Here is a 27,508-nt window from a genome sequence, read left to right on the forward strand (position 1 = left end):
CCAATCTCACTTTTTTTTTTCCTCAGTCCTGGGCTTGAGCTCAGGGCCAGAGCCCTGTCCTTGGACTTTCTCAAGGCTAGAACTCTACCACTTGAGCATCAGCACCACTTCTATGTATGTGGTACCAAGGAATCGAACCTGAGTCTTCGCACATGCTAGGCAAGCACTCTACCACTAAGCCAAACTCCAGGCTCCCGAGCTCACTTTTGTGCCAGTTTCCACAGATAGCAAGAGTATGTTCCCAACACATCTCAAGAGTTTCAAGTCCAGAGATGGGAAGATACTTTTGGCTGTCCTGTAGAACACTGTGGTCTACAGGTGGCCAAATATATATATAAACCATGTGGATATGATGTCGTTCAGACAAGCCTTTGTTTTCACTGGCCTTAAAAAAAGGTACTGCAGGACCTGGTATAACGGTACATGGCAGTCATTCCAGCACTTGGGTAGGGACAGTGGGTTGATGGGTGCTAATCCCAGGGATTAGCCTTTGAGTCCTGGTTTGCTGCAGAAATGAGCATGTTGGGTAAGGACGCCAAAGGGAAGTGGCGATACACAAATGCCAGAGGACACCTGCACAGTTCACCTGGAGCCAAAAGTTCCCAGCAGCAGTCTGGCCAAAGTGTCCTGACTGTCACCACGTCTACACCTGAACTGAAAAAGTAAACAGTAACATGTAGATCATTCTGGACCCCTGTGTGGCAGGGGTGAAAGGAAGCCATGGATTTGTGTGAACAGGAAGGAGCTGTAGCAGCAAGTCACAGCTCTTGTTCTGGCAGGGTCAGGCTCTGTGATCTCAGATCCTTAATGCCCAGCCAGAAGACAAATGGACATGTCACATATGTAGCTTATATAACTGATCCAGTCTCCGTTATAAAAGAATGTGGGTGCTCCTGGGAGTATGAGCCTGCTACTCAGGAAGCTGAGGGCTGAGAATTGCAGCTTGAAGCCAGCAGCAAAGTCTACGAGACTCTTACCTCCAATGAACTACCCACCCCCAAAACTCCAGAAGTGGAGCTATGGCTCAAGTAAGTGGTAGACCATTAGCAGGAACGCGCCCAGGCCAAGTTCAAGCTCTATAATCAGTGAGGGGAAAAAAGAAAGAAAAGTGAGTATGGATGCTGATTTTGTATTTATTGAAGAAGAAATACAAATGTGTGGGAGACCCAAATGCCTTGTTTAATAAGTCATTTACTCATCAGAAAGACTTTCAAGTGGGGTGTCATTGGCAAGAATTTTCAATTATTTTTTACTTAGTGGAATTCAGACCAGATAAGCAAAGTACCTTCTAAATAACGATTACCAAATGAACTAGCAGAGAATTTCTAAAATGAAAACAATCAAAATTCAGACCGAGAATACTATTTTTCCAATGTTGCTAAGATATATTATCTCCAACAGCAGCAGCTTAAACTTGAATCCGTTAACCTATACTTCTGTAGGTTGGAGCTCAGTGAAATCCAGATGTTGACAGGGCTGCATACCTTCTGGAGACTCTGAGAGATGGTGTCACTTAGGGCCTTTTCCAGCTTATTGAGGCCTCCAGCACTCCTCAGTTTGTGGCCCCTTCCTCTTCCTTCAAAGCACTGGAGCATCTCCCTGACTGGTCTTCCAGACATATTTCACATCTCTACTGACTATAACTCTCTTCTGGTTCTCTTTTTTGCCTTTGGGGACTCTTTAGATTATACCAGTCCAGTTAGAAAATCTAGACTTATTTTGTTCTTTCAAGCAGCAATTTAGTACCATAATCTCACCTGCAAACTGCACTCACCTTTGCCATTTCACCCAGTGAATTCACAGGTTCTGGGACAGGGATGAAAACATCTTTATGTGTGAGGGGAGACTGCAGGCCTAACACGCTGAGATTCCACTAGTTAAATACACATGTAAACAAACACTGACAGCCTCAGAATTGTTGTTCAGTTGCCTCAATCTAAAGAATTTACCTTTTTAAAAATCTAAATGAGGGGCCGGGAGTTTGGCCTAGTGGTAGAGTGCTTGCCTGACATGCATGAAGACCAGGGTTCGATTCCTCAGTACCACATACATAGAAAAAAGCTGAAGTGGTGCTGAGGCTCAAGTGGTAGAGCTCTAGCCTTGAGAAAGTCCAAGGACAGTGCTCAAGCCCAGGACTGGTAAAAAAAAAAAAATCTAAATGACATCTATCAAGCTGGGAAGATTCAACACTAACAACAAATGCAGAGATACAAAACAAACTGTACAATATTACAAAAGTAGTGGTTATTTGTATGTATATCTATGTACATATGCAAATGTGTGCCTTTGTTTGTATGTAAACATATGTACATAAACACACACATTCTTTTTAATGTTAATCCATTGATTGTAGAAAAATTAAAATACAACAAAAATTCCAGGGATAATGCTTATAAAATATTGCCATATTTGTGAAGCTCAAAAATCAGCTCAAAATGTAATTCTTACTATAGAACACAAAGGTCAGAGAAAGGGAAATTCTTTCCAGGTTAGCCATTTTCCCCTACTTATTTTCTTCTTGGGATGCTTTTGTTTTTGTTGTCGTTATCCATATTAACTTTCATTGTGTCTTAAAGGCCTGCCATGATGGGAAATGAGCAGGTCAAGAAACCCTTACAAAGAGGTCAAACTACTAATTCCCAAATGTGTGCGGGCAGCTACATTGGAGGAAATCACTGAAAAGGAAAGAAAAGCCATTGGAGCACCTCTCCCCAGTGTACTTGCAATTCCAGGCAAAGGGTACTAATTCCTTCCAGAGCTGACATGCTAGCTTCGTGTTTTGGGGGGAAATACTTTCCTTGCAAGGGTGATCACTGTGGTGGTGAGATCCGACGCCCGGCCCATGGCCAACTTAAAAGACAGGGATGTGGTAGTGGTGGTCATTCTCGGTCAGCAGAGAGATCTCCGGCCACTCCCTGAGGGGCTCCTCCGGGTAACAGACCGTAAAGTCTCTGGAGTTAAACTTGAAGAGTCGAAACACTTTTATCTTCACTTCAAGGGAATATCCAAGTATAAACATATCAATCTGAGGATGAGATGAAAGAGAGGCCAGCAACATAAATTTTAGAATTCCTGTCTCCCACCACCATGAGGAAGGGGCGAAGGGGTAGAGTGAAAGGGGGGGATCCAGGGTGTACTGCAGCTTATGAAATGATCTACTTGTTTACAGACCCACCCAGAAGCCCTTGAGTGGGCAGAAACTTGGGGACAAATGTCCATTGTGTGGAAGGAAGGGGACATCTCTCTAGTGTGATGAAGTCATAGGAAAAAACTGTTGGATTGGGGGGAAATTAATGAAAAGGAAAGGAATGTTCACAATTACCTTGTTTACTGATTGCTCTGTGTGTGCCCATACTGGAGCTTCAACTCACAGCCACGACACTCCACCTTAACTTCTTCACTCAATGCTAGCACTTTACTACGTGGGCCACTGCTCCAGTTATAGCTTCTAGAAGCTTCTAGAAATCCTTTCCAAGGGAGTAATACATTTCTTTTATCTAATTTTTTGATAATTCTGCTTTATCGGCAATAAGTAACCAAATGCTTTCAAGAAGTTATACAGCTCTCAAAGTGGACTTTTCCCCAGCTAACTCGTACATGAGAGCCATGCTGCCAGAGGGTGGATCATCAGGATTCTAGATCTAATGCCTTAGACAGGGAGGGGGACTGCAGACAGGCAGCTCACAGCAGAGAGGTTTGCTGCTTCTTCCCCTGATGGGGCCAGTAATTCCAGCCAGCCACTTCCGTACCGTGGGCTTTATCCCAGCTGCACGTAACCCCGAAGGTCCACATGTTCACAAACTGCCTAGATGGCCATCCTTAGGCAAACACAGGAGCCCCCCACTCACCTGCTCTAACCCACAAGTGTCACCCACAGAATTCAGGTGATTCATCATGAAGCTCAAAGGATCTGTGGATGTCTCCCTGGAAAACAGGAGTCTGAAGAGACGGGGGATGATCTTGTTAGCTTTCATCTGTTCATAGACTTCAGTCACGTGATACAGCATGATGAATTTCAAAGCTTCATAAAGTTTATACTCCAACATGGCGTCAGAAAAAAGGACGTTGCACCTAGTTCCTCGCTGGTGATAATCTTTAATTCCACTAAATTCAGTCCACTAAAAGGAGAGATGCAAAAGTAAAATTGAGTAGAGAGACATAGCACTGTCTGCTTAATTGTCCACGTCTACATCTTCTATTAGCATCCATTAGTGGTACAAGGTATTTTGTTTTGACACATCCATATATGTGTGTGTAAAAATACACACACGCACACACACACAAACACACATAATGTCCCCTGGCCACACTCCCTCCCTCCGTCACTGTCTCTCATCCCTTCTACCTTCCCAAACTAAGTCCAACAAGCGTCACTGTTCTCTCTTCACACAGGTAACACAAAGTATTTGACCACATCGCCCTCCTGTTCACTACCCCTCTCATCAGTACCCATACCTCGGACAGGGACTGTCTCCCATTCCTGCCATTCGCTGTTTAAGTATATACACTTCCAGCCATTTCACCATGGTATTTCACACTCACACATCCAGTATTTTAATCAGATTGACCCCTGGCTTGCTCTCACTTTCCACATCTATACTACCCCTATTACTCAACAGCTTTCAGTGAGGTCTGTTTTGTGACCTTTATTCATTTGTGTAATATTCTAATTCTCTCTAATTCTCTCACATCCTGCAAACAATCCCCATTCTAGTAAAATAGTAAGATTCACAGATGAAAGTAGGACTTTGTCATTTTCTCGGTTAATACAGATTTTTCTAACCAAAAGTATGCTGTAATGGACCCACTTTTTTTTTTTTTTTTGGTGGGTCATGGGGCTTGAACTCTGGCCTGGGCGCTGTCCCTGAGCTCTTCAGCTCAAGGCTACCACCCTACTCCCGGGCCTGGCACTGTCCTTGAGGTCTTCAGCTCAAAGCTACTGTCTTATACTTTGAGCTACAGCACCACTTCTGGTTTTCTGGTAGTTAATTGGAGATAAGGGTCTCATAGACTTTAGTGCACGGGCTGGCTTTGAACCGTGATCCTCAGATCTCAGCCTCCTGAGTAGCTAGGATTACAGGCGTGAGCCACTGCACCCTGAGCTCAAATATCCAGCCTCCAGAACTGGAAGCAATAAACATTTGTTGTTTTAGCACTTTTATTTAAGCCACATTGCTATAGCAACCTGAGCTGTACAAAACACACACACACAATTACTTCTCCAACAAACCAGTTTAAAGTGTTTTGCAAGAGCATTACCTATTATATAAAACACTAAAAGAGTCAGTACTCTACAAATGCTTAAGACAGTTGTATTATTAAAAAAGATATTCCAGCAAATAGTGGTAGCATTCTTTAACCCTCACCCTATACCAGGACATAGTTGAAAGCACTCCTTGTGTACTATCTCACTGAATCCTCCCCCACAAGAGCAACCCAGGGTATACACTGCTCATATTTCTCTTTTACAGAGTGGAAAATGATGGTTCAGAAAAGCGAAGGCGTTTTCCAAGATAAGCCAGCTCTTGTGCTAAGAGAGTCACACTGAAATGTATGTCCTCATGAAAAGGCAGGGAGAACTTAAGAGTCAAATGCTGCATCTTTGCCATCTCCAAGTTCCACATTCCAGATGCATCTTTTCCAGTACCTTGTCTGAAACTGGCCACACTTTTTCAAGAAAAACAGACACATATGATTGCCTGGGCTTCTGGGCCAGCCCTTTGAAGCCCCTAACCCTACTACAGCCCTAAATATCATGCAGAACACCACTGCTCTGAGTCAGTGTGCCACAGGAAACTTGTTCTTTCAAGAACAAGCCCCGGAAACTATTCTCTACTGCAGGGAGGATTCCCACTTGCATTTCTTACTGGCTTACTTTTAGGATATACGCTTTTACATGCTGAGTCTTTGCTTTCTCCCCTAAACACTCACCTGTGTTTTCAATAATTCCACACATTTACGTAATTTCCCATACACATTGGAGCCTGTATACTTCTCAGGACCAAAACTGTATTGCTGGATCCAATTACAGCCTTGAGAAAATAGCAGTTTCTCGGGAAGCTTGAAAAGGAAGTACACACCAACACTGGTTAGTATCTCCACAGCTTACAATCTTATGTCACTAATAACAGGAAGTACAAAGCACGAATTTTCTGGGTGCTATGGCACATGCCTATAATCCCAGCCTCTGAGGCAGGATGATCCAGGACTCACGGCCAGCTATATACTAAGACCTTGTCCAAAAACAAAAACAAGATAGCATGTAGTTGTCATATATTTCAATTTGTGGATAAAGTGATTTTTAAATGACATTCTTCATCATTTCATAAGTGACAAAACTAATACAGGATTATACCCATAAAGTAATCTTTTTGTATAAAATGCTAAATTTCTGATACAGTCCTTTGTCAAGTATTATAGGCAAATATTAGAGAAGTAGAGAATATTAAATAAAAAGGTTGAATTATCACATATTCTGGTTCAAACTCATCTGCTGAGAGGTGATTTACCTGGCATGGATTATTTCATCTTATTGTTTCTCCTTCATTTCAAATTAAGCACAGTGCTATTAAGTTTGTCGAGCTCTTGTTAGGAATTTGTCAGTATGTAAGAATTCAGTTATGGTGTACCTAAGAATCTAAGCCATCACTGGTATCTAATATATTTTCACATGTAGATTACATTCTTTAGCTTCAGTGGCTTGCAGCAGAACAGGCATACCATTTACATTTAACAAATATTTGCTAGACAAAACCGAACTAAGTCACAGAAGTTTAAATTTTTTTTAAATGTAAGGAAAAGCTGGCTGCTGGTGGCTTAGGCCTGTAATCCTAGCTACTCAGGAAGCTAAGATCTGAATATTGAGGTTCAAAGCCAGCCCAGGCACAAAAGTCCTTGAGACTCTTATCTCTAACTATCCACCAGAAAACGGGAAGTGGTGGTGTGGCTCAAGTGGTAGTATACTAGCTTTGAGCTGAAGAACTTAGGGACTGTGCCCAGGCCTAGAGTTCAAGCCCCATAACAACAACAACAACGAAAAAATTAAGGAAAGAGAACACATTACAGGCACCTATGCATACAAATACTATTTCTTCAATGCTCATCCTAAATGAGAAGTACTGCATTCAAAATCAAAGTTCAATTGCACATCAAAAACAATGTACAAAGAAGTCCCAGATGGAGAGAAAATATCTGCAAATAACGTATCTGGTAAAATATTTGTATTCAGAATATATAAACAACTCTTCAAAACCCAATGACAAAAAGAAAACAAGCAATGCAGTCATTGTATTCAACATACATTATGTAAAGACCAAACTAGGTAACTTGAAGGCCGGGATGGGAAGGGGAAAATGAGGGAGAATGATGAAAGATCAAGATGTAGCATAACCTGAATGATAGAATTATAACTTCTCTGTATAACTACTCAAAATTAAAAGTAAATAAAATAACACAACATAATATTTACAACAAAGGAAAAAACAGTACATAGGGTGTGACTCAAGTAGTAGACCGGGCACCATTTAAGCCCGAAGTCTTGAGTAAAAACTCCAGTACCACTAAAAAAAAAATTAATTAATTAAATGAAACAAAGTTCCAAGAAGATAACACAGATTGCAAATAAGCACATGATAATATACTCAACATCAGAGAATACAAACTAAATACTAAAACACTAATAACTAAAAGATACTCGGGCCAGGAATTTGGCCTAGTGGTAAGAGTGCTTGCTTAGCATGCACAAAGACCCAGACTGAGATTCTTCGGTACCACATACATAGAGAAAAAGCTGGAAGTGGTGCTGTGGCTCAAGTGGTAGAGTTCTAGCCTTGAGAAAGCCCAAGGACAGTGCTCAGGCCCTGAGTTCAGTCCCTATGACTGGCAAAACAAACAAACAAACAAAACCCTAAAAGATACTCACCAGAGAATGCAAACTAAATACCAATGTATACCTATTAGAATAGCTTAAAAAAAAAACTTGCCAGAGACCATTGACTCACACTCATAATTCTAGCTATTTAGGAGGCTGAGATATAAGGATCACAGTTCAAAGCTAGCCCAAGCAAGAAAGTCTGTGAGACTCTTATCTTCAATTAACTACCAAAAGAGCCAGAAGTAGAGCTGTGGCCCAAGTGGTAGGGTGAACCTTGAACACAAAAAAATCTCAGGGACAGAGCCCAGTCCCAGAATTAAAGCCCCAGGGCTGGCTTAAAAAAAAAAAACAAAACTGAACAACAATCACTGTACTATGTGAAGTTATTGCTTTTCTCTTTTTTTTCCCTTATGGTTAATTTCATGTGATTACTATATCTGACTTTGTTACCTGGTATATTGTGTGTGTGTGTGTGTGTGTGTGTGTGTGTGTGTGTGTGTGTGTGTGTGTGTGTGTGTGTGTGTATATATATATATATATATTTGTTCATTTGAAATAGGGAAAGGAATGGGGAAAACAAGATGATTGAGAGGAGGTTGGAGGAGGAAAAGGTGCACAAAACATGAGAAGGAGTATCAAGGCTTGAGAAGCAATGCACCCATTACCTGACCAATGTAAGTGTAACCCTTCTATACATTATCCCCACAATAAAAGACAATTTAAAAAACTGATAAAATTAACTGCTGTTGAGCATATGGAGTGCTTGAAAATTTTACACAGTGCTGGTTGAATGCAAAACAGCCGTATCGCTTCAATTTGGTAGTTCCTCATAAGGTTCAACATAATACCTACCATAGCACCAGGCTAACTCCTAGGTATTTTTACCAAAAAAGTAAACTAATATTCATACAAAATCATATAATAATATTTATGACAACTTTACTTATTGCTGCCCAGCACTGGATAAAATCCATGAGTCCTTCAACTGTGAATGAAGAGTTATATTTGCTAAGTAATATCACACCAAACAAAAAGGAAAGATTACGCATTCTTGGAACAACATAATGAAGCCGCAAGCCACAAATACACGTCACTAAGGAAATAAGGCAGTATCAGAAGATTGGGTACTGGGTGATTCAAGGTATATGACATTTGAGAAAGGCAAAACTATAGAGATCAAAAATAGATTCAGGGATGCCAGGGACTGGAGATCTAAACCAACAGACCACAAGAGGTATCCCAGAGCATTTGGGGAGGGTGGCGATGCACTGTGTGTATATGTATGTGTGTGTGTGTGTGTGTATGTGTGTATGTATGTATGTATGTATGTACGAATGTATGTACATACACATGTGTACATATGTATGTATTCCTCCCATCTCTTTTCTACCAGGACAAAATCTTGAATTCAGGGCATCATGCTCTTGTTTAATATGCACACTCACTACTTGAGCTATAATTCTAGTCTGACATTTTGCCGATTAATTGGAGATGGAGTCTTGCAAACTTTCTTGCCCAGGCTGGATTCAAGCTGTAATTCTCCAGGTCTTCGCTTCCTGAGAAGCCAGGGTTGTAGACATGAGCAACCAGTGCCTGGCCCCATGCATTTATTAAAACGTACTTACAGGCCGGGAGTTTGGCCTAGTGGTTAAAGTGCTTGCCTAGTATGCATGAAGACCCGGGTTCGATTCCTCGGTACTACATATAGAAAAAAAGCCAGAAGTGGTGCTGAGGCTCAAGTGGTAGAGCTCTAGCCTTGACAAAGTCCAAGGACAGTGCTCAGGCCCTGAGCTCAAGCCCAGGACTGGCAAAAAAAAAAAAAAAAAACACGTACTTACAGCTGGACGTAGTGGCTCACATCTGTAATCCTAGCTATTCAGGAGACTGAGCTCTGAGGATTACCGTTCAGTGCCAGCCTGGGCACTAAAATCTGTGAGACTCTTATCTCCAATTAACCACTAGAAAACCAGAAGTGGTGTTGTAGCTCAAGGGGAAGGGCGGTAGCCGTGAGCTGAAAAGCTCAAGGCCCAGAGTTCAAGCCCCATGTCTGACAAAAAACAACAACAAAAAAAAACAACCCCCCCCCCCAAAAAAAACCCCACCTTATTTACATGCAGACTGCCACACTTACAAAGGACAGATGCTCCTCAAGGAAAGATAAGAGCATTGAAAACTAATGAATGGGGGTCTGAAGTCTGGCCTAATGGTAGAGTACTTGCCTAGCATGCAGAAAGCCCTGGGTTCGATTCCTCCATGTCACATACACAGGAAAAGCCAGAAGTAGTGCTGTGGCTCAAGTGGTAGCATGCTAATCTTGAGAAAGCTCAAGGACAGTGTCTAGCCCTCAGTTCAAGCCCCAGGACTAGCAAAAAAAAAAAAAAAATCAATAAGCTCAACACTGGAAGTTTACAACCTTGAAGCTCAAGACGCTGAGATCTGAGGATCAAGGTTCCAAGCCCTTCCTGGCAGGGAAGTCCAGAGACTCTTATCTCCAATTAACTACTAAAAACAGCTGGAAGTATAATTGTAGCTCAAGTGGTAGAGTGCTAGTCTTGAGCACAAAAGCTCAAGGATAGCGCCCGAGCCCTGAGTTGAAAGCCTTAGGGGACACACACACACACACACACACACACACACACAAACGAACTAATGAAACTGACTTTGACTCTCTTTCTGAAATGGCTTATTTGCAAACTGAAGAGACACAAAGGATTAAACTGAAGGACCCCTCTCTGCTCCATCCAGCTCTTTGTCCTCTGAGAACCAAGCAGGCCAGGGAAGACCAAGAGTAACGGGTACCAGGTGGAACATTCTCAGGGCCCCAAAGTGAAGGCATACCTTCACAATGTCCTTCTCCTTCATCCAGGAGGGAAAAGAGAGGCCCTGGCTGAAGATCTGAAACAGCACGGACCGCAGGGCATCATAGTTGTCTCGCTTTACCTGCCGAACACATTTGATGTGGTGCCGCCAAAATAGCTCCTCATAAGCCTATAAAGAAAAGAATCAACTCCACTGAGAAAGAGAATTCAGTGAACTCAGTGACCACATGGAGAATGTTCGTTTTCAGCGTGATCTCAGTCTCCTGAGTAGCCAGGAGGCAGAGCCACCAAGGCGTCCTTGAAGTTGTATTGTACCCACCCCCTCACCCCGTGTTTGTGTTTTGCTAGACAAGATAGAGGCACACTGTCAGGAATGCTACTAAAATTAGTTCAATGGAAAAATCCTAAAACGTGTCCAAATATTTATATTCAGGAAACTGAACCTTCCCAGGAAGACTCTCCCCTGCACATGTGGATGTTATGCAGGCCAGGAGAGACAGAACACGGAGTTTTCTGAAATTATAACCTAATCCACCTAGGTGTGCAAAAGCACAAGTCATAGGTCGAAGGCCAGAGCCTAGTGGCTCTGGAATGAGAGCCACAGTCGTTACTTGTACCCTATGGGGCATTAGTGAATCTCAGGATTTAGTAAAGCAGAATGGGATGTGTGTGGAATTCGCTTGTCTAGGTTTCCTCGACCTCGCAGACCCACCTTCCTCATCAGCTTGGCACGGGGCGTGTCTCCCTTCCACTCTCTGGCGCAATAACTGAGTAAGTCAACTTCTGCTTCCACGCTGAGGTTTCCTGGCCAAAACAAAATAGAAAGGCAGTTAGCTATTCCTCTCTCCTCTCTGTGAGCCTTCTCCATGCCTTAAACATAACAAATACTTACTTTTGAATTTTCTCTGCAGATATCCAATCCACCTGAAAGATAGATGGAACAATATCAAAATTATGCTCTGTACAACTAGGGTATTTTGAAATTTAGTGATGGAAAATAACCTACCATTTCAGCCAGTGGCCTAAACACAAATGTAGGCGTCTGAAGTAACAGAGAGTGGCCGTCAGAAAACCAACTGCCAGCATCAGAGAGCCGCCCACCACTCTCCAGGCACTTTCAACAGCTTGGTTTGTGACTAGTGTCCAAGAATGTATCTGGTCATTTCCTACAAAAAATAAATAAAATAAAAGAAGGGGGAAAAAGCATATTATAACTAGACAAGTCAGCTTTAAGTTGTGTGTATGGGTGTGTGTGTGTGCACATATGCACAGTTGATAATAGACGCACCTTCTATAAGGTATACATGCATACACACATGCATGGAAAAGTTTGCCTAAAAAATGTCTATCATCGGGCTGGGAGTTTGGCCTAGTGGTAGAGTGCTTGCCTAGCATGCACGAAGACCCAGGTTCGATTCCTTGGTACCACATACTTAGAAAAAGCCAGAAGTGGTGCTGAGGCTCAAATGGTAGAGTTCTAACCTTGAGAAAAATCCAAGGACAGTGCTCAGGCCCTGAGCTTTAGCCCAGGACCGGCAAAAAAAAAAAAGTCTATCATTAATCTACAGACATATTTCTAAAGTATTTAAGTATTCAAAGATTCAATTCAAAAACTCAAATAAATATTCAGTTCTTCAACAATCAGTGTCCTGAGTAAGAACATATTATATAGAATATAAAATTTAAAAAAAAAGAATAATGCAAGCCAGGTATGCCAGTGGCTCACATCTGCAATCCTAGCTCCTCAAGAGGCTGAGATCTGAGGGATCAAGGTTCAAAACCAGACTGGACAAGAAGTCTGTGAGACTCTTACTTCCAATAAACCACTTAGAAAAAGCCAGACGTGTCATTGTGCCTCAAGTGGTAGAGCCCTTGCCTTGAGCACAAAAAGGCTCAGGGACAAGCACCCAGGCACTGAGTTCAAGTCACAGGATTGGCAAGAAAGAAGGAAAGGCAGGAAGGAAGGAAGGAAGGAGGAAAGGGGGGAGGCAGGGACAGAAAGAAGGAAAGAAGGAAGGGGGAGGAAGTAGGAGTGCTGAAGCTCAAGAGGTAGAAAGCTAGCCTCGAGCTGAAGAGCTCAGGCCCCAAGTTCAAGTTTACAACCACCACGACCACCACCACCAACAACAAAAACCTAGCTGAGTGGAACAATTAAAAGGGAAATTCACAAGTGAAGCAATGTGTAATCGTGGTAAATGTCTGTAATCCCAGCCCTCGGCAGGCTGAGGCAGAGGGTGGGAAGTTGGAGGCTTTCCAAGGCTACATAGCAATACCCTGTCTTCAAAAAGCAAAGCAAATGCTGGCAGAAAGAACGACATCTCCCCATTTGTAAGGAAATGAAAAGACTTAGAAAAAAATCATATGAAGTGAAGTGAGCCAGACTCAAAGGAACACAGGCTCAATGGTTTCCCTCATTTGTCATAATGAGTAGAAACCTTGGGCTCTACTAGCAGAGATTTACAATAGAATAAAACCTAGATACATAAGGCCTAGGATGAGGCTAAATGAAAGGGCCTCCAGGATATAGAAACAAAAGCCATATAATGAGTGACTGTTGTCCTCAATGTACTATGTTATCTCTCATCTCTTTTGCTGTTCCTTGGTTATCTCATATTGTTACAGTATTTCACCTGGTTATCTGATATATTTTATATATATGTGTATTTGGTTATTTGAAATAGGATAGGGAAGGGGGTAAAACAAGATGAGAGGCAGGGGTGGTGGGAGGGAAATGGGGACCAAGACATGAATGTTTGTGAAGTAATGCACCTTTTATCTGGTAGATATAATGTAACCCTCCTATTAATTACAATAAAAAATATATGAAAAAAAACTCTCTCGGTCTTTAGTGCCCTGGCTGGCTTTGAACCACGATTCCCAGATCGCAGCCTCCTGAGTAGCTAGGATTACAGGTGAGAACCTCCACACCCAGCTGTCGCTTAGCTTTTAAACTCAAGCCACAGGTCCTCTTCTGGCTTACTGATGGTTAAGTGGAGATGACAGTCTCATAGACTTTCCCCCAAGCTGGTTTCAAACTTACTTGATAATGCAGAAAGAGAGGGAAGGCTCCACCTCCAGGTTCAGTCATCTCACAGCATGAAAAGAACACAGAGTGGCACGCGCAAGCTTTGACAAAGAATGCGCACTGCAAGCAATGGCTGAAAAGTGTTGCCAGGAATTAAGGACCTTATCTCTGTTGTGCCTGTCAGGAGACACAAAAGCTGAAATTTCCTTGTCATCCTTTTGCTCCAAATTGCTTGGGTGCTAGCTAAAGTGAGTGTGCAATATAGTATAATGCATTATTATACTGGAATGCTTTTTTGTTTTATTGCCAGTCCTGGGGCTTGCACTCAGGGCCTGGGCACTGTCCTGGGGCTTTCTCAAGGCTAATGCTCTACCCTTAAGGCATTGCACCACTTCTGGCTTTTTCTGTGTACGTGGTACCAAGGAATCAAGCCCAGGGCTCATGTATGCAAGGTGAGCACTCTACCACTAGGCCACGCTCCCAGACGTACACTGAACTCTTATTAACTAGGCCTCATACTTCACCTCCAACCCCCCAGTGAGGATGCCAGACCCCACCCTGAAAAGAAGTAACACCTCAGGGTTAAGATGCTGTTGAGGAATTAGTCTAGGTCCTCCTAAAACCAACCAAGCAAGTAACTATCAGACATTGCATCTGATCTGGGATCGCTCAACTAAATATGACACAAAAGAACTATTGTAACTACAAGGAAGTACTGCTTTTATTTTGTGGTAAAATTCTTTGCGGTTCCATTCTCTACTACATTTCAAAGCTGCAATATTTTAAACAGAAAAAAAAAAAACCAAAACTACCAAATCCTGAAAACAAAACGAAAAGTTACTGAAGAGCTGGACACTCCGTGATAAGGAGACACCAGATCTCCCCAGGGCCCTGGCCTAGACAGCACAGTCTTTCCAGAAATTCAGCAGGGGCTGATTCACCTCTGGGGCCTCTAGTGCTGTTTCTGGGTCCATGGTTTCTGGATCCATGGTGGCTGTTTCTTTTGTTCGTTACATACCCATGGGCTACAAAGTCTTCTTCCCCTCAACAGCTTCCTCTGTCACAATCTTATTTGTGGCATAGCATCAGCACCCTGGCACTGCGTCTCCGCACATGATGTTGTCAACACATCCAACCCGAGGACGTTCTCCTAAACAGAGGGCGTTTAAGGAGCCACCGAATGGGCCAAGAAGAGAGCATCACACTGAGCTAGAAGGATGGAAAAGGTGACTGAATTTACAGGTCTAAAGTATCAGACAAAGAAACAGACGCTGTTTAAAAAAAAGTAAGGTAAAAACAAATAAGCAACAGATGTTGCTGCCTGCTTTGCTGCCATATGATGGTTAGAAGTCAACACTCCTTAATTACTCTTGGAAATGGTGAGGTCAAGAAAACGAACTTTTGTATTTTAGACATTAACTATGCTCAATTAAGCAAGGACAGCCCTTTCACTTAGATATTAAAGCCAACTACAAGATCATTATCGCTGAGGAAGAGAACGACCCAGTGGAAAGTTTTTATCTTGAAAGTCATGAGCAATAAGACATTTACCCATGGCCTATCACAAAAGCCTACTGAAGCTGTTAGCACAACCCCACAGACGGGCAAGTCTCACCCAGGGTTCCTGAACACATACATAACCTAACAGGAAATTGCTCCCTGCCTAGCAGGGAGAGGATCTGGTACATGTGCTTTTTATAACACCCTAAGTCAGAGCTGCCTTCATTTTACTGAGTACATCCTGTAGGCGTGTTAAAGGCAATTCAGCATAGGAAAAGGTAAGCTTAATGTTCTAATTGTGTTCGGGATTTTAAAAGCCCACCCACAATAAAACCACAAAAGCTGTGGAGGGGATGTGCTCACAGAATTCCACTTTCCGGTCACAGAACTATTTTATCCCATCATGCAGGCCTACCAGCCTAAATAAAAATCTAATTTTTAAAAAATAAGCCAAAATATTTTGTCTTCATGCTGCCACTTTCTAGTTCAGGATCTGGAACAAACCACTAGGCCTGAGTACCCTAAAGAGCTGACCACTGGCTAACCCTCCATGATAAAAAGAAGGTTGGCACAAAAACTAAAAAGCACTATCTATAACAGGTGCTGGGAGAACACACCTATTCAGGAGGCTCTGGTTGCAGTTCCAGGCCAGCCCAAGCAGACATATCTGAAAGGCTCTTAACTCCAATTAAAAACAACTGGTATTGGAGGTAGAACGCCTGCCATGAGCTGATAAAAGTTGGGCACCAAGCTGGGAGTTCAATCCTCAGTACTGGCACAAAAGTAAATAATTAAAACACACACATACACACACACACACACACACACACACGCACAAAACAAGCTGGGTGCGGTGGCTCAGGCCTGTAATCCTAGCTACTCAGGAGGCTGAGATCTGGGAATCATGATTCAAAGTCAGCCAGGGCACAAAAGGACCTGCAACTCTTACTTCCAATTAACCTCTAGAAAAAATGGTAAGTGGGGCTTGGCTTAAGGGGTAGGGTGGTAGCCTTGAGCTGAAGAGCTCAGGGACAACACCAGGCTGAGTTCAAGCCCCATGACTTACCAAACACAAAAAAAAAAAGTGAGAGAAGTAAAGCATCTACTACCTAGTGAAAATAACTGTAACCCCTCTATATATTACGATTAAAAAAACTGGAAAAAAATGAGGAAAAAAAGCACTATCCAAATGTACACTACAGCTGTCATGGACCCCCACTCCCTTTTGCAGTTCATTTCCGTGTGTGTGTGTGTGTGTGTGTGTGTGTGTGTGCGCGTGCGCGCGCGTACTACGACCAACTGTTTACTTGATTTTTTTTTCCCAAAATCTGGCACTCTGACACTTGATCCACCCACCCCTTTAGGTTTTTGCTGGTTAACTGGAAATAAGTCCCACAGATTTTTCTGCCTGGGCTGGCTTCAAACTGCATTCCTCATGTCTCAGTCTAGGATTACACAAGCAAGCTACCAGCACACAACATGAGAGTCCATTTTCCTTCGCAGAATATTTCTTCCCTTTTTCTGCTTTCCTTCATTGCTCTTTCCTTCCTCTTAATACTGCTAAGACCCAAGTATAGGGCCTTATGTATGCTAGACAAATGCTTTACCACTAAACTACATCTCCATTCCTTCACAACATTTCTGGTCCATGCATCAGTATTTATCCTAACCCTAAAAGCACAGACCAGGCTGCCCTTGTGTCAAGAGCTGATTCTCCCACTGAACTCTCCTGGCAGAGATGCTTGGAGGGACTCTCCTCATGGAGTAGAGCCCACCGAGGCAAGCCCACCAATGCAACGTCAAGAACAAAAAGAGAGAGAGAGAATCGAACCACAAGGTCAGAAGGTGAAGAGGCTTCCATAGGACACAAAGCTGGGCTGAGAACTGAATGAGGAACTCACCAGGCTAGAAAAGTGAGGGCAGACCAGGACAGCAGACTAAGGCAAATCAGTTAAGATGCTGACATTTAGCAGCGGAGCCCAGAAAGGCCCTGAAGAGTTTTAGGGAAGAAGCTGACGTGATCAGATCTGTGACCACACCCAAATCATTACCAGTAAGGGCTATGAAGAACAAGGCTGACTCTTGTTTCATAGGTTTGACAACCTTTTCCATCTTTCACAGAAGAGTAGGCTATTGAGTGATGCAAAACACTGGATTCTTCTTCAAGGCCCTTTTCCACCCAGCCCAAAGCAGAACTGGGCAACCCTCAGCCCTTGTCTGCATACAGGCCTGGTCCTGCAGCACCACTGCGTCCTCTACTAGCTTGTAAACACCACGAAGCCTGAGACAGAGGCTGTTTTATTTTTCCTTTATGAAAAAAAAAAGAGATTTAGATTGGAAGGCAAGGCACTGGCTCAGTTCTGATGAGGGTCCCCCGGCAGAGGGGGGACAGGCAAGAGCACACAAAGAGGAAGAGGTACACTGCAAACAGGAAACCAGAGAGAACACTGAACTTCACTCAGGGTAGACCTAGTCTTCTGATGAGCTGTCACAAATACGTGTCATTTCTGAGACAACCATCTGAAGCCAGAGAGCACAAGACATCTGAAGCTGAACCATGGTTGAAGACAGTGTCCTTCAAACTAACCATATTATTGCCTTCCTGAGTAATTCCTCTTCCAAGAATAGTGACTAATTTTCATTCATAAATGACCAATCAATTGGGCTGGGAATGTTGGCTTAGTGATAGAGTACTTGTGTAGCATGCATGAAGCCCTGGGTTCAATTCCTCAGTACCAGATGCACAGAAAAGGCCAGAGGTAGCACTGTAGCTCAAGTGGTAGAGTGCTAGCCTTGAGCAAAAGAAGCTCAGGGACACTGCCCAGATTCTGAGTTCAAGCCCCAGAACTAGGAAATAAATAAATGACAAATACATGTCACTCATAAATGACCAATTCTGAAGTTCTGTTTTTTTCCATTCAGCATCTTTTTTCTAGGTTAGACATCACTAACCCTCCCGTAAAGTATTTTGTTAATTGGGGTTGGAGCTCTTTATGTCCCGAACTGAGACCATGCTTCCTGAGTCCCCATGTGGGATCTGACCAGGACAGGACTGGACAAGGGGGATCACTTTCCTTCTCCTCTCCTAGGAGACAGGGAGAACCTCAGGCTCCATCAGCCATATGGTCTCTGTCCCAGTCACTCGACTGCCTCACAGTGGAGAAGTCCCATGACAGGAGACCACAGGGCTAGGTTCCAATAAACCTTTACTTATTTTCAATGAAATCTGTGCATTTTATTTATTTTCTTGTCAAAAAGCATGTATTCTTCTTTGACCATTCTTAGGTCATAGGCCATAGAAAAACAAAGAGCAATTTAGCCCATGAGCTATGACTTGCCAAACACAGCTACAAACCCACAAGGAAGCCATCCACTAACGCATGTTCCACCTGCGATCCACTTAAAGCCCTTTGAACCTGGGCTGGAGTCTGAAGGCAAAGAAGATTCCCAGAGGTCAGGCATGGCCATCTCACCTCACTCTTACTCCCCCCCTCCATGAAGCTGGGAGGTTTACAGGACCATCCTGGGTTTACCCAGCTCTGCCTGTCCCTTTCCTCTCAGGACCTGGACCTGCCTGCACAGAGGGGATGCTGGGCCAGCTTCCTCCTAAGGAAGCAGGAGGCCCAAGCTTGACTTGTATGGTGATAAAGCCCACGAGCCTCACAACTAAGACACACATGGGAAAGGAGGCCAGGGGTTGTTCGGATCACATGTGAAGCTTTTGTACCTGCAGGCCCAGGCAGAGCCTGGTATCATGTGACCTGAATGGGATCACGGTTTCCATCCAGCAGGCCTTTCACATACGACACCTATGTGACATCATGAATATGTTCACTGAGGTACTCACCCTGAGGCAAGCCACTCTCCATTTTCACCCCAGCGGTAGCAATTTTCCCATTAATCAGAATCATCTGGGCACTGTTGCTAATGGTTACCATTTCTAATTGGCTTCCCCAATTGTTTTCCATTCTAGCAAGAACAGATTGGTACTTAAAAAAAAATGGATTGTATCATCTATTTAAAAAAATCTTTTCATTGCTTTTCTTATGGATAGGAAAGATTCATATATTGGCAACCACTGCCTGGGTTGTAAGGGACCCTAATCAAGGGGTGAGAAAATTAAAGGGACATCAGAGCCTTCCATATCATCCTAGCCAGAAGCCCCCGCACCTGTCAGAGAATACAGGTGCCAATCATTGCTACTATAAGCCAAGCCAAACCCTCTAATCCCCAACCAGTCCCTGGGACCCACTGAGAAGTTAAGGCCTCACCTGAGCCAATCTAACTTTATACAGGCCTAAAGAGAGTGCCTTCAAACACCAACTCCTTGAACTTGATAATGCCTTGCCACTCCAATCTGAGAAGGCTAAATTCTGAGAGAATTCACTCAAGCCATATCTGTGTCATGTCAAGATCCCCAGGGGATGTGCAGTTCACACTGGTGCTCCCTGTGGATTCTGTGACTCACTGGGCTGGTCCGGGCATCCTCTCCAGCCAGGCATCCTCTTTTCAGGTTCCCAGGAGACTGAAAAACTGCCACAGACTCAGGACACCCCCAATCCCTGGTTTCTTCTGTTATCTCAAATATCTCATTGCTGCTGATTCACGTCCAAAGTCAAGATTAGCAGAAGTCAAGGCAGATAAAGAAAAAAATATCTCATGGGTCTAACTGGTCCAGGGTGGTTTGTTGTGTGTGCCCTCTGTGGGGCAGCTTTTCTTCGTTGACTGACTGCTTTCTTCTGTTTTCCTTTCTTTAGCAGAGTGATAACCCTGTCTTTAAAAAGACATTAATACTGAAGAAGGAATCTGGGCAGTCACTCGATCTCCAGGGAGGGTAGCCAACTCATCTGGTTTGCCTGGAACTCTCCCAGTTTAACAATGGAAACCCCACACTCCAGGCCCTGCCTGGGTTCCGTCCAGGCAATCTGGGAAGGTGGCCTGGCAGGCCCACCTTCAGGTCTGTCCTGGAGTCTCTCCTCTTTTCTCCTGTGCATACTACAATGTCCCCAGGCCTGGCTCTGTTGGCTTTCCATAAATCTAGAACATATGTCCTCCACATGTGGCCCAGGTCACTTGCCTGAGTTCTGCTGTCAACTTCAAAGCATCTTTGGTCTGGCCCATTCCCAAGCCTCGGCTAGACAAATGTTTTTTTTGTTGTGTTTTTTTTTTTTTCCTCAGAGCAGGAGGGGTTCCTCACTGCCCCCCCCCCCGCACTTGTCCCAGCTTACACAGTTGTCTTTGTGTTTGACTTGTGCCTGACCCAGCACAGGGACTGTGTCTGTTTTCTCCCCACTTTCCCCATACTAGGGAGACCAGCAGAAACTATCTGCTGAACAGATAAGAGTGAGTCTGTGTAGTGAGCTGGCCACAGGGTCTGTTCCCTCCTCTGTCCACACAGTCACAGCTGGGCACGGGAGCTAAGGCCCATTTCACCCTCCGTGGATGCCGGGCATGGTGCATGAGTGGGCTCTAGCCATGAAGTTGGAACGTGCACTGTTCAGAAAGGTTCCTTCTAGTGGTCAGGAGTGACTTGCTCACTTTTCTTCCTCCTTGATTACTGGAATGTAAGATGGCAATACTCCAGCAGCCATCCTGAACCAAAAAGTGAGTGTGGGCATGGGAGCCACTCCAGTGTGGCCAGCCCTGATTTGTACCCATCCCTGGGAAGCTGTCTCTAATCCCTGAGAGTCTCTCCTCTCATGTTCCCTTCCAGCTTTTAGCGTGCACGCTGGAGACTGCGCAGTGCCAGCACGTTTGTGTGTTCTCGTCCCTGAATTGTACCACACACACACAAAGCAGGAAGTGAGAATGGGAAGCGGTCACCTGGTGGGACACATTTCAAGGTAGTGGCAGGAGGAAACTCTGAGCCTCGTCCTAGACAGCTGAGCAAGCTGAACCTCTGTGAACACAGCAGGAGACCAGGCCCTTCACCGCCACTTCCCTCCCTTCTCCAGAGCCTCTGTGTCCCTGTGGATCGGCGACAGTCCCATGGGGGAATGGCATCATGGGGTCCTGTGAGATAATGATGCTCACCTAATCTCAAAGCATTTCATACAGTCAGCACATGGGCTGGGGCATTGCTCAAGCAGCAGAGTACTTGTCTTACATGTACAAGGCCCCGGGTTCAATACCCAGTACCACACACACATAAAAATCACACAGCAACAACATCCTATGCATAAACAGAAGATACATACATCTTGACAAATGCTGGCAAAACTCCAGTCCTTAGAATTTATTCAATCAGTTCTGCAGAAAACACAGTTCTGGAAAGAACATTTTCACAAGGACTTCACAATGGCATGAGGAGGAGACAGGATGGAGCAAAAAGAACAGGAAGAACCATGTGTCCATGTGTTACAAGTTCTAAAACTTGAATAAATGAGGTGCAGTGTAAATGGGAATGTTCTAGAATATGAAGCCATGAAGGACAAGAATAAGCTATAAAACTCTTCTATCCTGATAACCAGTAACCCAAAATTTAGTTATATATATATATGTATATAAATATATATACATATATAAATTGCAAAGGAATATTCTATGAATAAAACTGATCAAGCAAACTCGCTTGGGTAAAGCAATTTTTTATCGATTTCAGAGGAAGGCAATTATATGCCCATTTTGCACTGTGTCAGGCAGAAGGCTAAAGGAGTCAACCTCTATACTAATAAATCCACTTGATATGCTTCCATTTCACATGGTACAGCCAACCAAATCCTTGGAGAAAAACTCAAGTCCAAGTTCATGTTGCAAATGTCAAGTCAGATGAAACCGAGCTCATCTTGCTGCTGACAGTGGTGCCATCCAGCACTGGATCTGAGATGGAAGCCGAGCCCTTCACCCATCCAAGCAGCCCAGCCAGCAGTGCTCGGTGTCCCTCAACTTCACCTGGAATACAGGCAAGTGGAAGCCTCTCTGTCAGAGTAAGGAATGATCCACCAGGTGCTGGGGGTCTATGATCTATGGATGGATTCTTTCATTACTAAGTAAGAAACCATTTCAGTGGGGCAAGGGGGCTCATGCCTGTAATCTTAGCTACTCAGGAGGTTGAGATCTGAGGATCACCGTTCAAAACCAGCCCAAGCACAAAAGGACCTGAGATTCTTATCTCCAATTAACCTCTAGAAAACAGGAAGTGGGGCTCGGCTCAAGGGCAGGGTGGTAGCCTTGAGCTAAAGAGCTCAGGGACAGCTCCCAGGCCGAGTTCAAGCCTCATGACCACTCCCATCCCCCCAAAAAAGAAACCATTTAATTCATGTCTCGTAAACTTGGCTGAATAGAAACCATAGCAGCCTTCAAAGAGCAGGGAACAAACAACTTGTTTAACCCTCGTGGACCATTTGGGAACTGGCTTGTCCCCACTGGTTTGCACGTAGGTGTAGGTGTATGGAGAGCTCTGCCCTGAGATAAGAAAGGAGAGGACTGCTCGCTTCTAATCATTTAATAAGTAAGTGTGACTCATGTCTCTTGACACAGTGACTTCCACTGACATTATTACTCCCTCCGCAAGAAGACCAACGCTGATAGCCATTAAAAACTCATTACCCCTCAGGAGGAGGTCGAGCTAATTGGGGCGTTTTAAACTACTGTGTCTACTCACGCAATGATTCCATACAGACTCCCTGCCACAGCTGATGGTCCAGTTGGTAACCAAAGATTGAGTATGACATTGTCAATTGAGAAATGTATGTAGCACAGTATTTTATATGCTAGTTTCTGGGATCCTTGTTTCCTAGGATTCCCAGAACAAGACAGCAGCCCCATATCTGCGAGGGAGAGTCAATCGCTGTCCTCCTCTACGCATGACTCCACCTGTCTGTTCAGGCTCAGTGGCAACCCACAGCTGCTCTCTTCTGGGCAGTGACCACTGCCAGCATGCCCGACTCACAGAGCAGCTACCTCAGAGCAGTGGCCCTGCAGGCCCTCGTCCTAGAATGAGCTCTCTAGAAGGAGATGACTGGCTGGTAGCTGTCCCTGTTTGCCTTCTCTCCCCATAAACCCACAAGTGCTTGCCAGGTAAACTTACCTGCCTGCCTAGTGACCACCTGTAATTACCCTGAAAACAGGAACGGGGCTGCTGGGGGGGGGGGTGGACCACCTGCTTCACATCCAGGACCACTTGGCACGAAGGGACCTGGAATAGCAGAGCCTCGGGCTGGGGAACTCTCCAGCAGCCACCAGCAGAACGCCTAGGTGGAAGGTACGCCACCTCGTAACAGGTCTGTGCATTACTCCGCTGACTGTGGCTGGGATAAATGTGCGCTCCAGAGTAAGGCAAGGACAATAAAACCCACAGAAACAGCTGGCACCTGATGCTTGCTATGGGGCATGAGGCACCAGAACTGTACTTGGAGTAAGTGCACCTTTAAGATATGAAACGGTCTGAAATCCAGCAGCCATTGCTGTCAGTGTTTGTTCTGCCAGTCCTAGGCCTTGTACTCCGGGCCTGAGCACTGTCCCTGGGCTTTCTCAAGGTTAAGAGCTTTACCACTTGAGCCACAGCACCACTTCTGGCTTTTTTTTTCTATGTATATGGTACCAAGGAATGGAACCCGGGTCTTCATGCATGCTAGGCAAGCACTCTACCACTAGGCCAAACTCCCAGCCCTGCTGTCAGTTTTTAATCTTGGGCTTAGCATTATCTTATCCCTCAATCTCACTTGGATGAGCAAAACTAAAAAGAAAAAAACCAGAGCCTCCCTGCCTCTGTGGAGACATCTGTGCCGGGAGGACAGCAGCCCACTACCCACTGCTCAGCGCACAGGGCCATACAGGAATGAGGAAGCTCCTTAGCCACGGTTGAAACCGTGAACACTGTTAAACAGGGCAGCGGTGGACAGAACCTCCAGGGCCTAAAGCACTCACTTTAGGGTGAAGGTGGGGCACACATTTCTCCTGGGCAGGGAGCTTGTGGTTACTCGTGAAGCTGAGATCTAAGGGTCGAGGTTTAAAGACGGCCCATACAGGTAATATGCAGAGACTTCACCAGCAAGAAGCCAGAAGAGAAGGGGTAGCTCACGTGACAAGAGAGCCAGCGTGAGCAGAACTCAAGTGAGGCTCCAAGTTCAAGCCCCAGTAGTGACACAGAAACAACAGAAAAATCATAAAGGGAGTTTGCCAAAGGGGCTGAGGACGGTGAGCTAGCGCTGAAGTCCCATGGACTTTCCCCCTCCTCCCTCGTAGTCAATGGAGTCCTCCCTCGTAGAGGTTTTTACCCACTGCCTCTTCCAGGGGAAATATTCTAATTCTGACCATGTCTTTTTCTAATAATGGTAGAAACGCTTAGTTCATGGTTCTTGCTATTAAAACGCTTTCAACAAGAAATAGTAAAAATACCTTTTCTCTATCCCTGTAGGTTCTGCTTCTTCTGTTTTTAAACTTTTGTCTGTGCTACTTGGTATTACTTGCTGTTATCTTAAAAGCACATGTATATCTCTAATCAGAAGTGAGATAAATTTTTTAAAAACTGCCTCTGTCCTAGTGTGTGTGTGTGTGCACATATGCCCAACTCGTGCCAGTCCTAGATCTTGAACTCAGGGCCTGGGTTCTGTCCCTGACCTAATTTTTAGCTCAAGTGTAGCACTCTACCATTTGAGCCACAGCTCCACTTTCCAGCGTTCTGCTAGTTAACTGGAGATAAGAGTGTCACAGCTTTTCCTGTTGGGGTTGAGTTTGACACCCACAGTCAGATCTCAGTCTCTGGGGTATTTAGGATTACAAGGCATGAGCCAAAGGCCCTGAGCTGAAACACTGACTTTTTTTTTTAAGTTGTTCTGTTTTAGTTTGGTTTTGATCAAACATAATCAGCAAAGAAGAGAAATTATGCTCCTAAGTCGTCAGGTATTTTGTTTGGGAGGAAAAGTTAGACATAATCCCATCTCGGAATCACAATCTATTCTGTCTTACACCAACTGCAGACCTTAGACAGGCTGGAGCAGCAGAAAGGCTTTCGTCCCTAGGCTGACAGTTCTGGCACACCTTGAACTTGATGCAGAAAAAGGAGCATTCTTGGCAAATCGGCACTTTTTGCCTTCCCAGGAGCTCTTTCCAGCCATGCCCCTACCTTTACTTCCAACTTTCCTTTCTCTGCCAGACTCAGGCAGGGAGAAGACAAAACAGGAACATAATAAAAAGTTAAAACGAATACGCCCCCAGGAAACATCTGACTAATTCTATAATAACTCAAGGTGCAGAAAGGTTTAAAAAAAATGAGTTCATTTCCCAAACTTTTCAGAGAGAGTGGATCATAGAAAGCTCGACTGGAAGAGGCCTTATGGATGAGCTGACCAGACCCCCTCGGTTTTACCCTCAGGACCCAGGGTCCTGGGTGAAGGCCCCTCCATCTGCCCGGACCCTCCAGACCCTCCAGGACGCCATGAGCTCTAGAACTGGCCTCAGTTCCAGCGGCTGGGCCCTGGGCCGCTGGCTGTGCGCCATCACAGGGATCAGAGCGCTGCACGGGGGCTGGGGACTCAGCACACGCCAACCCCACACACACCACGCTCCCTCTGGGGGCTCCTGAGGGCTGCAACTCCAGACACTCGCTAAAGACACAGCTGGGGACCAAAGGGAGTACACCGTGGGGGGGAGGGCCGAACCCCCACCACAGACCCCTATATCCTATATCCCACACCCTCCACCCCTATACCACATACCTCCCACCTCTGTACCCCATACACCTATACCCCATCCCACACCCTCCACCCCTATACCACATACTCCATATCCCCTACCCAATACCCGCACTCCTACCACATATCCCTACCCCATACCCCATACCCTCAACCCCTATATCCCCACCCCATAACCCCTGCCCCCACCCCTACCCCATTCCCCCAACCCCATATCCTCCACCCCTACATCCCATACCCCTATACCCCACCCCATACCCCCACCCCTACCCCATACCCCCACCCCTATCCCATTCCCCCAACCCCATACCCCCACCCCTATCCCATTCCCCCAACCCCATACCCTCCACCCCTGTACCCCATACCCCTATACCCCCTACCCCATTCCCCCAACCCCATACCCTCCACCCCTATATCCCATACCCCTATACCCCACTCCATACCCCCACCCCTACCCCATACCCCCACCCCTATCCCATTCCCCCAACCCCATATCCTCCACCCCTATATCCCTTACCCCTATACCCCCCAACCCCATACTCTCCACCCCTGTACCCCATACCCCTAATCCCCCCTACCCCATACCTCCATCCCTACCCCATTCCCCCAACCCCATACCCTCCATCCCTATATCCCATATCCCCCACTCCTACCCCATACCCCCACCCCATATCCCCACCCCATACCCCGTACCCTCCACCTCTGTATCCCATACCCCGTACCCCCACTCCATATCCCAATACCCCCAACCCCATACCCCATACCCTCCACCTCTGTATCCCATACCCCTATACCCTACTCCATACCCCAATACCCTCCCCCATACCCCTCCCTGGGGTCTCCAGTGGGGGCGGGGAGCTCCTTTTCTCCGGGCCAGCCAAGCCTGCCAGCGGGCCCGCGGGGCCGCGTCCTCCCAGGCGGCCAGTCTCCAGGGGGCCCCTCCCGCTCCCGGGCTGCGCCCGCCCCGACCACGACCCGAATCCGCTTTCGCTCCAGCGGTGTCCGCGGGGTGCGCGGCTGCTCCCTCACTCGCGCCCGTCCGGACGCCCCACGCCTGCAGGTGAGGCGCAGCGCCCCCGCCCCGGCCCGCACCCCCGGGCCCGGCTCGCTCCGGCCCTCGCCCCCGCCCACCCCGGAGGCCCCGCCCGCACCCCGTTTCCCCGCGTCCGCCGTCGCCCACCTGTGGCGGGGGCGCGTAGCCGCTCTCGCGCCCGCGGGGGGGTCCTCGGCGCCGCCATGCGGGCCGCGCGCCGCAGACACGCGCGCAGCTCCGGCCGAGGCTCGGTCCTGAGCGGGCGCGCAGCCGGCCCCGCTCGCTTCCCCGCGGCCGCCGAGGCCAGCGAGGGAGGCGAGGGCGGAGACAGCCGGCCCGACCCGCCCACCGTCCCGACTGACGCGCCAAGCGGCCAACCAGAAGCTGCGGCTGAGAGCGAGGCGGGGGGAGAGGGCGGGGCCGGGAGGGGGCGGGGCCACGAAGGAGGCCGGGCCTCCGTGCGCCGTCGGAGCGCGGAGCGCGGGCCCTCGCATCCGAAAGTGGCGCTGGGCGCTGGGCTTTGCAGCCGAGGCTGCCCACGGCTGAGCCCTGGACATTATAGCTTCATCCGGACGGATCCCGCGCCCTCCCTGGAGCGCTGTGTGGAAAGCCGGAAAACCCGAG

General features: G+C 46.0%; 1 protein-coding gene across 3 annotated transcripts; it reads right to left on the reverse strand.

The window, feature by feature from the left end:
• Nucleotides 1–1,113: 1,113 nt before the first annotated feature.
• Nucleotides 1,114–27,182, reverse strand: Otulinl (OTU deubiquitinase with linear linkage specificity like). Of its 3 annotated transcripts, none has more exons than XM_090332119.1 (8): nt 27,032–27,182; nt 11,699–11,858; nt 11,585–11,616; nt 11,405–11,496; nt 10,712–10,861; nt 5,932–6,060; nt 3,849–4,118; nt 1,114–3,025 (listed from the first exon to the last, which is right to left on the reverse strand). In XM_090332119.1, the coding sequence occupies exons 1-8, from the start codon at nt 27,087–27,089 to the stop codon at nt 2,852–2,854; spliced, it is 1,065 nt and encodes a 354-aa protein (XP_090188245.1). In that variant the 5' UTR covers nt 27,090–27,182; the 3' UTR covers nt 1,114–2,851. The 3 variants fall into 3 exon arrangements, with proteins under 3 accessions (XP_090188245.1, XP_090188246.1, XP_090188247.1); XM_090332120.1 differs by lacking the exon at nt 27,032–27,182 and adding an exon at nt 14,736–14,867; XM_090332121.1 differs by lacking the exon at nt 27,032–27,182 and adding an exon at nt 13,733–13,791.
• Between the last annotated feature and the right edge of the window lie 326 nt (nt 27,183–27,508).

This window comes from Megascapheus bottae, chromosome 4, assembly GCF_031878675.1.
Source record: "Megascapheus bottae isolate mThoBot1 chromosome 4, mThoBot2.hap1, whole genome shotgun sequence".
NCBI lineage: Eukaryota > Metazoa > Chordata > Mammalia > Rodentia > Geomyidae > Megascapheus > Megascapheus bottae.

What these genes read in the sequence shown, in the direction of transcription:
- Otulinl (XM_090332119.1), bottom strand. Translation starts at nt 27,089, where the DNA reads ATGGCGGCGCCGAGGACCCCCCCGCGGGCGCGAGAGCGGCTACGCGCC. An exon ending in TCTGCAGAGAAAATTCAAAA is followed by an intron (nt 11,497 to 11,584) that starts GTAAGTATTTGT and finishes TGTTTTGGCCAG; the next exon opens with GAAACCTCAGCGTGGAAGCA. An exon ending in AGGAGAAGGACATTGTGAAG is followed by an intron (nt 6,061 to 10,711) that starts GTATGCCTTCAC and finishes TTCCTTTTCAAG; the next exon opens with CTTCCCGAGAAACTGCTATT.